Source organism: Schistocerca gregaria, chromosome X (genome assembly GCF_023897955.1).
Source record: "Schistocerca gregaria isolate iqSchGreg1 chromosome X, iqSchGreg1.2, whole genome shotgun sequence".
NCBI classification, from domain to species: domain Eukaryota; kingdom Metazoa; phylum Arthropoda; class Insecta; order Orthoptera; family Acrididae; genus Schistocerca; species Schistocerca gregaria.
The window spans coordinates 871,012,192-871,029,245 of NC_064931.1; the positions used below are offsets into that span (position 1 = coordinate 871,012,192).

At 51.8% G+C, this 17,054-nt stretch overlaps 1 protein-coding gene across 1 annotated transcript in view; it reads right to left on the reverse strand.

Moving 5' to 3' along the window:
* Positions 1-10,206, reverse strand: part of LOC126298344 (uncharacterized) — a 30,486-nt gene extending 20,280 nt beyond the window's left edge. Inside the window, exon 1 of the mRNA XM_049989639.1 lies at positions 9,307-10,206. Within this exon, the coding sequence (XP_049845596.1) occupies positions 9,307-10,206 (900 nt within the window). The remainder of the gene's footprint in view (positions 1-9,306) is intronic.
* Between the last annotated feature and the right edge of the window lie 6,848 nt (positions 10,207-17,054).

The following is a 17,054-nucleotide window of genomic DNA, read 5'->3' on the forward strand; positions in this document are numbered from 1 at the left end:
ACAGAGAATCTCGCATTTTTACGATAAAGTAGGAGATTGAAATTTCTTCCCACATTGTCTTTGACCAACCCTCCCTGTGACCAATTTAATTTGCAGCTGACCAGAAGTAGGAGGCTACTATATCCCCTACATTCCATGTCCCACGTAGGAACAGGGTAAGCTGAGTCGGTACCTGCTGTTCAGCGAAGACTGATCTTACTCACAGCGCTCATCCAAGTGCACAACATCTCTCCAGAGGCGCACATGTCCAGAAGGTTAGCATCCCTTATCGGTGTGTGGTAGATATGAGAGTATTATGATGATAGAACAGACGGTTAAGAAAAAAACGTCTGTCATTATGCATGATGGAGCTCCAGACGGACGGAATACGGGAGGGTGGATATCTCTTCCGAACAGCAAGTTGCAAGGCATCCCAGATATGCTCAATAATGTTCATATCTCGGGAGTTCGGTGGGCAGCAGAAGTGTTTAATCACAGTAGAGTGTTCCTGAGGCAACCCTGTAGCAATTCTGGGCTTGTGGGGTGTTGCATTGTCCTACTGGAATTGGCCACGCCTGTCCGAATGCACAATGGACGTGAATGGCTGGAGGTGATCAGACAGGATGCTTACGTATGTGCCATCTGGCAGAGTAGTATCTAGACATATCGAGATCTCATATCCCTCTAATTACACATGCCCCACACCATTACAGAGCCTCCACCAACTTGAATAGTCTCCTGCTGACATGCAGGGTGCATGAATTCATGAGGTTGTATTCTTGTCTTCATACACGTCGTTCAGCTCGATACAATTTCAAGCAAGACTCGTCCCACCAGGCAACATGTTTCCAGTCATCGTGCACCTAATGGAAATTTGCGAAAAGCAATCGTCACCGAAGTAAATTTGTCGGCAAAGAGGGAGGAAAGGGTTACATCTAAATGAAAGGAAAAATGCAAATCGAATGGTGTAAATTAATTTTGAAAAAGACTAAAGTTAATAAAGAAAGTAAATGTGCGGTCGTTACGTTAACAATTAACTGGCGTTAATTAGATGTTTGAGATTTGGGGAAAATTACGGTTTCCAGTCCTACGGACAACTACTATAATAACTGACAAAGAAAGGTTATTGCACAAATAATTAGCACTAAATGCGTGGCAACTGAAGGTTGACACGTGTTGTGTGAAAAATGGATGTTTGTCAGAACTAATAAATTTCGCTACATTCCTACTTAATTTAGAAAAAGAACTAATAAAACCGGAAAATTGGAAGTTAATTTAGTGACTGAAATTAATAGTGAGCTTTGTTTCTGAAGCAGTACGAAATCCAATAAAACAAGGTTAGTCTTGGGCTACCTCAACTATCATTTCAAAAGCTACTTGACTACACGAAAAGAAGCTTTGAACTTGAATTAAATGATTTTGAACAATTAACAATAGTAAAATTTAGTACGTACCAAGCTGAGCTGCAGTCATAGGTAAGCTAAAATATGGTAACAAAACTCGCACTCTTAATTTGTGCTTGTGCAATCTAAATATTGTAGCCAGCTATGAATACCTTAACTAAACTTTGAAATTAAAGCAGTCAAATCGAATGATATTACTCTAATGCTGGCGTTTGAGTTTCAACGACACTCGGGTTCATTCTGGAAAAGGAAGGGACCCTGCTTGGTAATGCCACCGGGACAATGAGCAACAAAGGTTCATGCTAAGTTGCTGTAATTTTGTGAGGCAAATGGGACAATTTTAAAAGCTGCGTTCTGCCATACAGTTCTAAAACTTTACGTGCTTCCAGTCTTCCTGGTTGGTTGATTGAAGGTTTGAAATCGTCGATCGGGGAGGTGGCGACAGTCACTCAATGTCGGCCGTCGCTGTTACAGAAGCTGGATGTTGGCGCGCCTTCTTCTCGACACGGTCACCAGGCGAAACGGGCTCTTGATGTGCTAATGCTTCCCGGCCGGGACACCGTGTCAGAAACTATCACTGCTAGTCGAGCGCTATTACATGCTGCCAAACCCGGAAGGCACGGCAACTCGGGGGAGCGTCACACAACACACCTGCTCCACCGCCCTACTCCAGCCAGACTCCCTCTGCCCGCGCTCCATGCGGCAGACTTAACACTACCAAAGATCCTAAACACTTTGATACTCCACCTATCGATGTAATCGTTCTATAGCATAGTTTTCCCTAGGCAAGACCCAGCGTAAAAATACAAATAATATTTACGAAACAAACCAATTATACATCGTTGACATAAAAGCATATATATATATATATATATATATATATATATATATATATAGTACAATAGATGGAAATAGCAGGATATGCATTTCCGGCGTTCAAGTGTTGACAGGCACAGGCGAGGTCTAAAGCTTCTTTTCGTGTAGTCATCAAAGGTGGACAAGTGGGCTTCAGCTCTGAAAGCCCATATTGATGACGTTTCATTGAATGGCTCGCACGCTGACGCTTGTTGATCGTCCAGCATTGAAATCTGCAGCATTTTGCGGAAGAGTTGTACTTCTGTTATGCTGAACGATTCTCTTCAGTCGTTGTTGGTCCCATTCTTGCACGATCTTCTTCTGACCGCAGTGATGTCGGAGATTTCATGTTTTACCGCATTCCTAATATTCACGGTACGGTACGGTACGCTCACGGTACGCTCTACAGAAAATCCCCACTTCATCACTATCTCGGAGATGCTGTGACCCATCGTTTGTGCGTATGCTAGAGTACCACGTTCAAAGTCACTTTAATCTTGATAATCTGTCACTGTAGTAGCAATATCAGGACTAACAACTGCACCGACCACAGCGCCGTATTCTGCCTGTTTAGATATCTCTGTAATTGAATACGCATGCCTGTACCAGTTCCTTTGGCTCTTCAGTGTATATGAGTGATACGAGCATAGTATAATTTCTGATCAATGATCGGATCTGAACAGTTTGCACCGTACGCCTACAGCAAGCTATACCGTGTATGAATCACAATGACTCTTCGTTTTTCTTCTTTGGTGTAGAAGGAAGTAGTTTTATCATCTTTACGTTTGTCATTGCAGTGAGTGGGAAAGTAAACTTGCAGGGTGGATGTATGTCAGATATTAGACATATATGTGATTCTTGAGTTTCTCCCGGCGTATTTGATAATCAAAATATCCACGGGTGTACTGCCGGTCTATAGTGTCCAACGGGCACAATATTTCGGCGATCAAACATGTCGCCATCATCAGGTGAACTGACGGACTGAGCTCCTGTGAACGTGCCGGCACGGAGATCCGTACGCTATGGCTGCTCAGGGGGATCTGGTTTCGGTCGCATTATATATAGGATGGGGCCCCTCCACGCCCGCATCAACGTGGTGACCAAACCAAAAGTTCTACTGTCACCTCCGTAAGCATGTTAGTTTTGAATCAGGCGTCACAGGATGCAGGCTGTGATGTTGTCCATGCGTCTGGGTAAGATTACTCATTTACATGGTCCATCAGGAGATAGAAGTGGTCGAAAGCGATTGAAGGGTAGCGGTTGTAAGGGCAGAGGGAAAAAAAGTGCCAAGGCCAGAGCCAAGGGAAAAAAAACCTCTGCGACAGTAGGACGGGTAGTAAGGGCAGTAGCGGCTTGCTAGCTGCGATAGAGCATGCAAGGTGAGGTCGGTTAGCGTGAGGTATCGTGCATCGTTACCCATGTGCTGCGTGTCCGTTAGCTGGGTCAGTCCGAGTGCTGCGGCTGGGCTCGCTTGTAGTCCCCTGGGCCGGCTGCAGTGGCTTCCTCCCTGTAACATAAGAGTTCGGCGCGGCAACGCATGCGTTGCTGTTGGGCTCTCTGCTGCGCCTTGTCGTCGGTGACTTGGTGCAGCTTCATCAGGCTGGTGCAGAACGACAGCGATCGGCTACCGTTCAGCGTCCTCCTCTACTGCACGCCGCAGCTCTTTCGCAATGTAGCTTCAAAGAGCTCCGTTTGTTCGAAGAGCTGCGTCAGTTCAGCGTCCGAGGAAGTTTTGCCGTTCGCTCGCGCCTGGGCGATAAAGGCTGCCCTTTTGGCTTCTCGATCCCTTGGGGGACTGGCTCCCGTCGCGGTCGGCGTTGCCACCGGTTCAGCTGGAGCGGCGGTTTTCTTCTCTGCACCTCTCACCTGCGGTGCTGCTGGGGCAGCCGCTGGCTCAGGCGCGCGGACGTCCTTCTGCGAGGTCGCAGGAGTGTTCGCAGGTACTACTGCGCCGGGGCCTCGGGCGAAGACTGCTCGCAGCTGCCTCAAGGCCTCTTCTTTCTCTGCAGCCACGGCGGCTGCGAAGGCAGCCCTCTCTGTCGCAATGACGGCTCTGAGGGCTGCAGTGGCCTCCTTCACGGCGTTGCCGAGTTCGAGGTCACGTATCTTCTCGGGAGCGCGGGCTGCGTCCTGGCCGCCCGTTTCCAAGCGGTCTTCCTTGCTCCTGGCAGGTGGAGCTGCTGCTGCGCCGTCCCTCTGCTGCGCCGGGCTGTTCTGCGCCCTACGCCGTTTCTGACGTCGTCTTCGCATCTTCCGCTGTGTCGGTGCGGCCGCGGCCGCCTCGCCGCCCCCGACACGGCTGCGGCTTGCAAAAGCAGCACAGCCGCGCCAGCTGGCGACGTGCGGGCCGCCACACCGGACACAGGTCGGCAGAACGTTGCTGCCGCGGTCGCAGGCGCGGCTGTCGTGCTCCCCTGAGCACTTGACGCACCGCACCGCGTTGCGGCAATACTTCGCAACATGGCCCTCGCCCTGGCACCTGAAGCACTGGGGCAGGGGGTCCATGGCGGTCGGGAGAGCCTCTGACGTCACCGGGAAGCCCAGCAGCTTCCGCAAGTCGAAGATGTCGCTCCCGCCGTCGACCGTATGCACGGTAACGGCATAGAGCGGCGCCCTCTTCTTGTTGGTCCGGTTGTGCAGCCTTGCGGTTACACCACCAAACCCGGCTCGCAGGAGCCCTTCCCGGACCGCTGCCTCGTCACAGCACCAAGGTAGCCCCCTGAGGAGTGCCTCGGTCGTCTTCATCCTTCCTGCGGAAGGTGCCTTCTCACGCGCCGGCGGCGCGTCGACGATGTGGTCGGCCACTGCGACCTTGATCGCCCTGTGGTCGGCCACGTTTGCGGCTCGAACGCAGATCAGCGAGTCTGTATCGACAGACTCGTAGACCACTTCGTTCCGTGCGCAGTTCGTCATGGTGTCGAACAGCGCTGTCCACCCACCTTTACACTTGATGTATAAAGGGGGGACAGGCCGCGACTCGTCTTCTCGGGAGTTCCTTGCATGGTCGGCAGACTCAGTGAGTTGCGCAACCGAAGGACCCTTCGTAGCGGCAGGTTTCCTCTGCGCACCCTTCTTTCCCATGCTGTGAGGCGCGAAACACGACAATCTGCACGCGTTGTCAAAACAACGCACGACAATTTGCTCTGCGCGGCTCCCACAGCACAGAAACCTCTTCACGAGCTCTCAACGGCCGAGTTAGCGTAGCGCGCAACGGCAGCGATGCGCACGCCTCGCCAGCTCAGGCCGCTCTCGGTTTCGGTCTGACGCTGACGCTGTAAAGACGAGCCGATCCTTGGCTCGAGAATGGTGCAGTCTAGACAGATTTGTCATTCCTGCGGTTCCTGTGGAAGAGAAAAGAAAAATATATTAACACACTTGTCGATTTTTCCATGCTGGTGTGACCTGTAAGAGAAAAAGTAACACACTCTGCTGGGGGATTAGTAAAACTTAATCCCTCAGCAGGTCAGGCCAGCGCGTGCTTGGCCTGTGATGTGGTTGTTGGCCCAGTCCACGGATGAGCCGGTTTCGGGAGTGTTCCGTCCTCTCGTAGAATTTCCTGGCGATGGCGCGGAATCTTTCTCGAAGAGGCAGGATTCCGGTGTCCTCGTGGAGTTGGCGCGTCGAAAAGCGCCTTGGAAGATGCATAGCAGTCTTCAGGGCGCGGTTCTGTATCCGTTGCAGAGTCACAATGTGAGCATCTGCGGCTTTCCCCCAGACCACGGCCGCATACTCTAACAGTGGGCGAACCAATGTTAGGTAAAGCGTGATGCCGTGTTGCGGTGGCAAAGTTGACTGCGGGTTTAGCAGTGGATACAGGGCGCGGAGGCGTCCAACTGCTCTCCCTTTCACATCACGGATGTGATGCTTCCAGGTGAGCCTGCGGTCTAGGGTAACCCCTAGGTATTTTGCCGTCCCACTCCATGGGATGGGTTCTCCCAGGATTTCGAGCGGCGTAAGCCCTGGCGGCAGAAGTCTTCGAGTGAAGACGACTGCCTGGCTCTTTGTGGCGTTGAATTTCAACCGCCACTTTGTTGCCCATGAGCCCAAGGCGTCACACCCGCGTTGGAGGCGGTTTCTCAGCACCTGGGCATTCATGCTGCGCGTGAACAGGGCTGTATCATCAGCATACAGCGCCAGTTCGACTCCTGCCACTTTCGGCGCGTCTGCAGTGTACAGGGAGTACAGCGAGGGGCCGAGAACCGACCCCTGCGGCACTCCTGCACGTATCTGCCGGTCTGTGGACGTACCGTCGTCAGCCCTCACGTGGAAGGTTCGTTCGGACAGGTACGACCGCAGCAACGTCATGTGAGACGTCGGTATCCCTTGCTCAAAGAGTTTGAACTCGAGACCGTCGTGCCACACCGAGTCAAACGCTCGGGAGACGTCGAGGAACACTGCGCCAAGGAATTCCCTTGTCTCCAGTGCCCTCATGGCCGGTTCTACCACCCGCAACAGCTGGTGGGAAGTGGCATGCTCTTCTCGGAATCCGAACTGCTCGTCCGGGATGATGCCCTCCTGGGTGACGTGTCGCATCAGTCTTCTCGCGTACAGCCTCTCGAAAACTTTCGAGAGGGACGGGAGTAGGCTGATGGGTCGGTAGCTCGATGCCTGGCGTGGGTCCTTGCCAGATTTCAGGATGGCCACGACCTCCGCGTGTTTCCACGCAGAGGGGTAGTCACCCGATCGGAGAATCTCGTTGAAAACATCGGCAAGTTGCCGGTGTACGCCCGGTGGAAGGTTCTTCAGCAGGAGGTTTGTGACGCCGTCGCTGCCTCCGGCCTTCTTGGGGTTCAGCGAGCGAAGTTGCACCGCAACTTCCTCCTCCGTTATCGGCTCTATAACGTCGCCTTCCTCCCTTGCGCCGCGGAAGGTTGGCAGTTGCTCGTGGACTCGCCGCATATGGTCGTCGTCGATGACGTCGGCCACCGGTGTAAAGTTGGCTGCAAAGGCGTCAGCCAGGACGCTGGCTTTCGCGTCGGGGTCGCTGGCGAAGTCGTTCCCGACATGTAAAGGCGGTATTCGCTGTCGCCGGCGTAGGAAGGACTTTACCACTCTCCATGCACTGCCATCCTCAGGATTGAGGGTAGACACAAGGTCTTCCCATTCCTGGTTCCGGTGATGCTCGACTGCTGCCTTGATTTCCCGTCTCATGCGGTTTAATCGGCGCTTCGTGTCTGGTAGGCGAGTGAGCTGCCATTCACGAAACAGTCGGTTCTTCTCGGTGATCGCGTCCAATATAGGGCGCGGTAGCAGTCGCGAGAAGTCTCGTGTTCCCTGGCGACGTCTCGGCGTGGCTTCCTCAGCTGCTCGGAGTATTCTTCGGGTGAAGAATGCTAGGGCGGCGTCTGCCCCTACCACGGTGGGGTTTGGCGCGTCCTCGAGCAGTTCGAGCGCTTTCATCCGAAAGCGCTCGGCGTCGAGCCTGCGATAGCTCGGACGGCTGTCTGGAAGAGAAGTTCCGGCCACGTCGAGGCCAAAGATGACCGGTACGTGGTCGGAGGAGAGAGCGTTCCGCGTCTCAGCGGTCGCGAAGTGCCCGATGCCCTTCAGAAGGGCAATGTCGAGCACGTCGGGCTGTCCCCGTGCAGGGAAGATCGTGGGGTCAAACGGCCCCACGGTGATCGCGCCGTTGCGGTGAACAACGCGGGAGAGGCGGCGCCCGCTGCGGCTAACAGTTCGCGAGTTCCATTCGGTGTGTTTCGCATTGAAATCCCCGGCAATGAAAACTCGCCCCTCCAGCGACAGCAGGACGTCGAAGTCGGCTTCGTCTAGCGGTCTGCTAGGCTGCCGATAGACCGACACGAAAAGAATCTTTCCGGCGGTGGTGTTGACGGCCACTCCCGTGGCTTCTAGCGCGTTGAGCGCCGGCAGTTGAACTCGGTGGTGGCGCAGTGACTTCTTCACGTAGATGGCAGTGCCGCCCCCATGGGTGGCTCTGTCATCTCGGTAGCAGCAAAAGTTTGCTGCTCGCACGTCGACCCCGGGTTTGAGGAAGGTCTCCTGCACAAGGCAGATGTCGACCGCCTCGTCCCGTAGGAATTGGCGAAACTCGCCCTGCTGGGTGTGGAGACCCCGAGCGTTAAACGTGCAGATGGTTAACCCATAAATATGGTCGTTATCCATATTAGGGCTGGCTTCTCCCGGCGGTGGCCTGGAGGGCCGCCGTCACTGCTCCCACGAGCACCGGTAGCTGAGTCATCAGCTGGTTGAGCGACTGCAGAAGCGCGGCCAGCTCGGTGGAGTCATCCTTCACTGTTTCGGGAAGGTTCGACTCCATCGCGACGTTTCCCGTAGTCGGCAGCGGAGCGGCGTGCTGAGAACGCCCTGCGCGGGCGGCAACCATCCTAGCAGCCGCGGGCGCCGGCAAGCCGACACCCCCGACCGCAGGCGGCGCCGCCGGCGAGGGCAGCTGCGACGGCTGCGGTGCCGGTGCGGCCTCCCCCGCGAGCGGCCCAGGCCGCTCGGAGGGGGCGGCCGGCTTCCCCTCAGCTGCATCCGCAAAGCTGCGACCCGGGTTTACGCGGCTGGCGCGCTTCCCTCGCTTGAAGGCGACGCACCCTCGGTAGCACGCGACGTGGTCCCCGCCGCAATTGCAGCACGTCGGCTGGTCTTCCTTCTTCTTGGGGCAGTCCCGCGACTAGTGTTGCCCTCCGCATTTGCAGCAGCGCTCCGGCATCCTGCAAAATTTGGACACATGGTCCATGCGTTGGCAGTTGAAGCACTGGGCTCGCCTGCCTTTCGCCCGGAGTGGTTCGACTTTTACGTCGAAGTCGGCAATGCTGTCAACCTGAAAAATTTTCCGGTTGTCAACGTTGTCAACCAGAACCACTAGGAACAAGGGCATGTCCCTGTGGGTCCTGGGTGACTTCATCAAGCCGATGTGGCGGGTCTGGAAGCCGATCTCTTCCAGCTGCCGCTGTAGGAACTCCGGTTCCATCTTCATAGGCAGATGGCGAATAACTGCCTTCAGCTGCTTCAGCTGATCGGTGCTCTGCGTAAAGCAGTGCCACTTCTCCGATTCGCAGAGCTGCATGAGTTTCGCGTGGTCCTCCATGCAGTCTGGTCGAACCTTGTACGTGTCGTTGCCCGCGATCATCTTTCGCGGTTTTGCGACAGCGTACAGCTTGTCCCTCAGCTCGGTATAGCTGCCGGGAAACTGAATAGAGATATGCGGCGGGCGGCGGGACGGTTTCGTCGCCGTGGTCGGCTGTGTCCCGTCCCCGTCGGTCTCGGCTACTTCCGGCAGGCCCGCGAACCGGTTTGCAGCCTGGACCGCTTCTGGCGTCACCAGTTCGAACGCCCTGGCTCTCGCTGTATGGCGCCGGGGAGGCGCGATGAAGCCTTCTCCATCGGGTTGCCTCGGTGACGTGGTCGTCCTACGGCGCGCCCTCTTCTTCCGCCTGGCGCGACCGGAACTTGCCTGGGGGGAGGGAGTGTCCTCTACGGCCGCGGCTGGGCGCTTCCGTGAGGTTTGCTCTACCTCTGCAGGCTTGTCCGGTTCTGCCAGACTGCACGCTGGCGATGGCGTGGCGGGCTCTGTGGCCGGCGTGACTGCTGGCACGGCAGCTGTCGTGGCGGTTACATGTGCGCGCATGTCCGCGGGCACCAAAGACCGGAGTTTCAATAGTGCCCCCACCCTGACCTCTTCTGTCCCCGTGGCCAGCCGTTGCATACATCTGAAGCTCTCCTCTGCAGTCAGGCGCGCGATGGCGGCGGCAAATTCCTCCTTTGTTAGGGGAACCGGCGGCTCTGGCCGTCGTCGCGGTCCTGAGAGTGTGCGGGAGCGGCCACGTGCGTTCGCGGAAATTTCCGCGCCACCACGGCGGCCACGTGCAGCACTCTCGCTCGTCGTCCTCGTCGGTGATAGCGGGTCAGATGCTGCCGCCGTTAGGGAGACCTCCCTTGGACGGCCATCCGCCGCGCCCTGCGTCTCGCCGGAGCGATCATCTCGCTGCAGCTCCTCCTCCATGTCGCGACCCCAACACGACAACCTTGCTTTTTTTTAGAACAGACGACAGATTTTGCTTTTCAGATTGTGGGGTCACGCCACGTGGATTTTGCCACCTGAGTCCCTAGCAGGCTGATCCGAACCTAGAAGGAAAAAGGAAACACCGGTGAACGAGAACACGCAAGGCGAGAAGCCAAATGCGTGAACCCGCGCAGCCGATTGCAACACAACCGCCAAACAAAGGAATAGCCTCGGTAGCGTCAGCTAAGAGCGTCCGCTCGCTTCGGCATCCACAGCGCAAGTCCGCGTGCGTGTCGGTTTCGGTCGCGGCGGCGGCCGATTTAAATACCCTCCGCCCGTGGCGCGCTCTAGCAAACGCATAGTTGTGACGACGACGGCGGACAGAGCCATAACACCGACGTCATCTCAGACGCCGTCGCAATCTGTTCCACCGCGCTACCGTGGCGCGGGACGCGGACGGCGGAGGGAGCGCGCCGCGGGCGGAGGGTATTTAAATCGGCCGCCGCCGCGACCGAAACCAGTTCCCCCTGAGCAGCCATAGCGTACGGATCTCCGTGCCGGCACGTTCACAGGAGCTCAGTCCGTCAGTTCACCTGATGATGGCGACATGTTTGATCGCCGAAATATTGTGCCCGTTGGACACTATAGACCGGCAGTACACCCGTGGATATTTTGATTATTAGACATATATGTTTCTGCATTAGAGTATTAAGAGCGTTGCACTCCACATGACTAATACTTTGAAAACCACCCGGCGTTTGCATTATAGCATGTTCAAGTGAAGAACCGCATAGCTTTAGGAGTGCACGAGTTTATGTTCTACAGTCATTTCTCTCTTGCCAGTACCTTCTTGGTACTAACTCCAGACACTAGAACAAACTTCAGAATCGACAGGATTGTTGATTTATTTTATTTATTTATTTATTTATTTAAACTGATCAGATTTACGTAAAATGCTTCAAACTCCATCAGTCTGGAGCTCCATAATGCATAAAGACACACGTTTCTTCTTAACCGTCGTTTCTATCAAATGGTTCAAATGGCTCTGAGCACTATGGGACTTAACTTCTGAGGTCATCAGTCCCCTGGAACTTAGAACTACTTAAACCTAACTAACCTAAGGACATCACACACATCCATGCCCGAGGCAGGATTCGAGCCTGCGACCGTAGCGGTCGCGAGGTTCCAGACTGTAGCGCCTAGAACCGCTCGGCCACTCCTGCAGGCTCCTTTCTATCAACACAACACTCTCACAGCTAAGGGGGTGCTAACCTCGCCCTTCTGCAGAGATCTTCTGCATATGTGAGTAAGATTAGTGTGAAACGATCTTCAATGAACAGCTTGCTCTGTTCCTTCACAAGATGTGGGCTGTAGTGGGGACAGAAGCCTCCAACTTCTGGTCAGCTGCAAATTAAATCGGGTGACAGTGTTGCAGGAAGGTTGGTCAAAGTCAGTGTGGGGACATCTTTCAATCTCCAACTTTATTCTAAAAATGGGAGAATGGTCTGTGACTCCCATCCACATAGGGAAATCGCATCATGATCGAAGTACTAGAAATATGTAGGTAACCTAACAGCAGTGGTATAGGACGCTGTCTGGTATACTTTGGTATATATGTTCAGGAATTAACATGAATGGACGTACTGCACAGTCATCTGTCTACATCTGCTGTCTAGTATTGCTACTTGCAAAGTAGTAGAACGCTGGGTAATGATGATACAGAAATTGGGTAGCATAGTGCCATGTCATTGGTAGGCTTTGAAATTGCGGAAAAACTGGTAAAATTGCTAAAACTGGTCGCACTATCCACAGTAGTGCATATTACAGGCTGCTGCCTCGGAGTGTAGCGGCAGTGGGGAGTCTGGTGCGTCGCAAGGTACACCCCAGGTGTTACATGCTTCACCCACTGTCCCTGCTGTCGAGACATCTTCGCGGGTACCGGGCGCGGTTGGGCCACCCTCTCCCCAAGGGGAGTGGCCGGTTCAGCGGCGTTCGCGGCGCACGAGGCGGAGGGTCAATGTGGAGGCTGGCCGTGTGGCATCGCCCGCTCTGCCTGTGAGTGGACATGTGGCTGCTCCTTCAGCAAGGTCCGAGCAGGCACACGGGGGGAGGGGTTTATTAGTTATTGGGAGCTCCAACGTTAGGCGGGTGATAGAGCCCCTTAGGGAAATAGCGGAAACGTCGGGGAAGAAGGCCAGTGTTCACTCTGTCTGCTTGCCGGGGGGTCTCATCCGAGATGTGGAGGAGGCCCTACCGGCGGCGATAGAGAGCACTGGGTGCACCCGACTGCAAATTGTTGCTCATGTCGGCACCAATGACTCCTGCCGTCTGGGTTCAGAGGTCATCCTCAGTTCGTACAGGCGGTTGGCGGAGTTGGTGAAGGCGGAAAGCCTCGCTCGCGGGGTGGAATCAGAGCTAACTATTTGTAGTATCGTTCCCAGAACCGATCGCGGTCCTCTGGTTTGGAGCCGAGTGGAAGGCTTAAACCAGAGGCTCAGACGATTCTGCAGAGAACTGGGGTTCAAATTTCTCGACCTCCGCTATCGGGTGGAGAAATGTAGGGTCCCCCTGAATAGGTCAGGCGTGCACTACACGCCGGAAGCGGCTACGAGGGTAGCGGAGTACGTGTGGAGTGCACATGGGGTTTTTTTTAGGTTAGAGAATTCCCTCCCTAGGCCCGACAAGACGCCTCCTGAGACGCGGCAAGGCAGGAGTAGGCAAAATGCAACAGGGAATAACAATATTAATGTGCTAATAGTAAACTGCAGGAGCGTCTATAGAAAGGTCCCAGAACTGCTCTCATTAATAAACGGTCACAACGCCCATATAGTACTAGGGACAGAAAGTTGGCTGAAACCACATGTAAACAGTAATGAAATCCTAAACTCAGATTGGAATGTATACCGCAGAGACAGGTTGGACAGTGAAGTGGGAGGCGTGTTTATAGCGATAAGAAGTGCAATAGTATCGAAGGAAATTGACGGAGATTCGAATTGTGAAATGATTTGGGTGAAGGTCACGGTTAAAGCAGGTTCAGACATGGTAATTGGATGTCTCTATAGGCCCCCGGGCTCAGCAGCTGTTGTGGCTCAGCACCTGAGGAATAATTTGGAAAATATTTCGAGTAGATTTCCCCACCTTGTTATAGTTCTGGGTGGAGATTTTAATTTGCCGGATACAGACTGGGAGACTCAAACGTTCAAAACGGGTGGCAGGGATAAAGAATCCAGTGAAATATTTTAAGTGCTTTATCTGAAAACTACCTTGAGCAGTTAAACAGAGAACCGACTCGTGGCGATAACATATTAGACCTTCTGGTGACAAACAGACCCGAACTATTTGAATCAGTTAATGCAGAACAGGGAATCAGCGATCATAAAGCGGTTACTGCATCGATGATTTCAGCCGTAAATAGAAATATTAAAAAAGGTAGGAAGACTTTTCTGTTTAGCAAAAGTGACAAAAAGCAGGTTACAGAGTACCTGACTGCTCAACACAAAAGTTTTGTCTCAAGTACAGATAGTGTTGAGGATCAGTGGACAAAGTTCAAAACCATCGTACAATATGCGTTAGATGAGTATGTGCCAAGCAAGATCGTAAGAGATGGGAAAGAGCCACCGTGGTACAACAAACGAGTTAGAAAACTGCTGCGGAAGCAAAGGGAACTTCACAGCAAACATAAACATAGCCAAAGCCTTGCAGACAAACAAAAATCACGCGAAGCGAAATGTAGTGTGAGGAGGGCTATGCGAGAGGCTTTCAATGAATTCGACAGTAATGTTCTATGTACTGACTTGGCAGAAAATCCTAAGAAATTTTGGTCCTATGTCAAAGCGGTAGGAAGATCAAAACAAAATGTCCAGACACTCTGTCACCGAAATGGTACTGAAACAGAGGATGACAGACTAAAGGCCGAAATACTAAATGTCTTCTTCCAAAGCTGTTTCACAGAGGAAGACTGCACTGTGCTTCCTTCTCTAGATTGTCGCACAGTTGACAAAATGGTAGATATCGAAATAGACGACAGAGGGATAGAGAAACAATTAAAATCGCTCAAAAGAGGAAAGGCCGCTGGTCCTGATGGGATACCAGTTCGATTTTACACAGAGTACGCGAAGGAACTTGCCCCCCTTCTTGCAGCGGTGTACCGTAGGTCTCTAGAAGAGCGAAGCATTCCAAAGGATTGGAAAAGGGCACAGGTCATCCCCGTTTTCAAGAAGGGACGTCGAACAGATGTGCAGAATTATAGACCTATATCTCTAACCTCGATCAGTTGTAGAATTTTGGAACACGTATTATGTCCGAGTATAATGTCTTTTCTGGAGACTAGAAATCTACTCTGTAGGAATCAGCATGGGTTTCGAAAAAGACGGTCGTGTGAAACACAGCTCGCGCTATTCGTCCACGAGACTCAGAGGGCCTTAGACACGGGTTCACAGGTAGATGCCGTGTTTCTTGACTTCCGCAAGGCGTTTGACACAGTTCCCCATAGTCGTTTAATGAACAAAGTAAGAGCATACGGACTATCAGATCAATTGTGTGATTGGATTGAGGAGTTCCTAGATAACAGAACGCAGCATGTCATTCAATGGAGACAAGTCTTCCGAAGTAAGAGTGATTTCAGGTGTGCCGCAGGGGAGTGTCATAGGACCGTTGCTATTCACAATATACATAAATGACCTGGTGGATGACATCGGAAGTTCACTGAGGCTTTTTGCAGATGATGCTGTGCTGTATCGAGAGGTTGCAACAATGGAAAATTGTACTGAAATGCAGGAGGATCCGCAGCGAATTGACGCATGGTGCAGGGAATGGCAATTGAATCTCAATGTAGACAAGTGTAATGTGATGCGAATACATAGAAAGATAGGTCCCTTATCATTTAGCTACAAAATCGCACGTCAGCAACTGGAAGCAGTTAATTCCATAAATTATCTGGGAGTACGCATTAGGAATGATTTAAAATGGAATGGTCATATAAAGTTGATCGTCGGTAAAGCAGATGCCAGACTGAGATTCATTGGAAGAATCCTAAGGAAATGTAATCCGACAACAAAGGAACTAGGTTACAGTACGCTTGTTCGCCCACTGCTTGAATACTGCTCAGCAGTGTGGGATCCGCACCAGATAAGGTTGATAGAAGAGATAGAGAAGATCCAACGGAGAGCAGCGCGCTTCGTTACAGGATCATTTAGTAATCGAGAAAGCGTTACGGAAATGACAGATAAACTCCAGTGGAAGACTGCAGGAGAGACGCTCAGTAGCCCGGTACGGGCTTTTGTTAAAGTTTCGAGAACATACCTTCACCGAAGAGTCAAGCAGTAAATTGCTCCCTCCTAAGTATATCTCGCGAAGAGACCATGAGGATAAAATCAGAGAGATTAGAGCCCACACAGAAGCATACCGACAATCCTTCTTTCCACGTACAATACGAGACTGGAATAGAAGGGAGAACCGATAGAGGTACTCAGGGTACCCTCCACCACACATCGTCAGGTGGCTTGCGAAGTATGGATGTAGATGTAGATACATGGATGCAGTGTAAGGAATCAATGTGCCTGGTCTCTTCGAAATGGAACACCTACACATCTGTTACTCCATTACTGTGAAAGATGAGATTAAATGTAGAGGTGACCACCTTCAGACAGCATTTTGGAAATACACCACTTTGCCACAAACTCTTCCAGTTTTCATATGTAGTGAAGTAGTCTGCATTTTTGACAATTTTGTCATTTATTTCAATCATCTTGTGTGTTGTGAGAGAAGCAGCATCATAATTTATAATTTACACTGTGCAATGTCCAGCTTTCAGTCAGAGCCAATAGATCAAAATGTGTTAATGTCTGTTTAGCACTTAATACAGACCTCGAAGTCATGATGGAAAAACAAAACGTATTGCTGTGTATACAACTGCAGTTATACACTGCTTGGATGTGTTACAGTAGAAAAAGAAGCGTACCAAACAACAGTACGGGGACCCTCTCCTTGCAAGTGATGATCTGTAGGAAATGGTCCTCCTACAGTACGGGGACAAAATTTTACACTGGTCTGTGCAAGTGCTTCAATTGCGGATCACCTGCTTCAATAAACCAATACATGTAGTGTATATTTCATCGGTTCGCCACATACGCTCGATGTCAACATCCAGACAGTTTTTGTTTCCTGATGTATCAGAAGAGAGAAATGCATAAAATCTTATCAAGTTCTCTATCGAATAACATTAGTAGAGCTTCATAGTTTGTAGTTTTTCTCTGTTGGACGGTACAAAACTATGCTGATAGAGAGAAAGCTTGGGTGACTGACATGAATACAGCCTGAGGGAGACAGATTTCCTTCAGACTGCAGTACCTATATGTAGTTTGGAGATGCACCACAATGTAGTACTAAAATCCTTGTCTTTTTCCAGTTCTCGTATGATGTGGAGTCTCCCTAATTTTCCCAATAAGAAACACCACTGTAACTGCTTATAATGTATTTTCTACTATCTCATGTTGCAGGAGAAAACACAATTTGGCTCTGGCCTTACACATCCTACACAGCTGGCGGAGCTGACAACATGATCTCATTTCCACCAAGTGGTCAAAACAAGGTCCCGTTGCATTAACTCAGCGCACTCACTTTCTCCACAGGATGCAGGAGGTGGTAGATATAGCACTCTCTCCATTCTGCTCAGTTCTGTCTTAAATTGGACTGATCAAATTAACAAAACTGCAGGGAGGGTGGTCCAGAGTCTGAGGAAATGTTAAAAGATGCAGAGGGACTGTCTAAAAAAGCACACTAGAGTCTTGCTGTATGGGGTCCTTGGCAGGTAGGTTTGAAACAAGATGACTCGTTTCGAGATATGATAG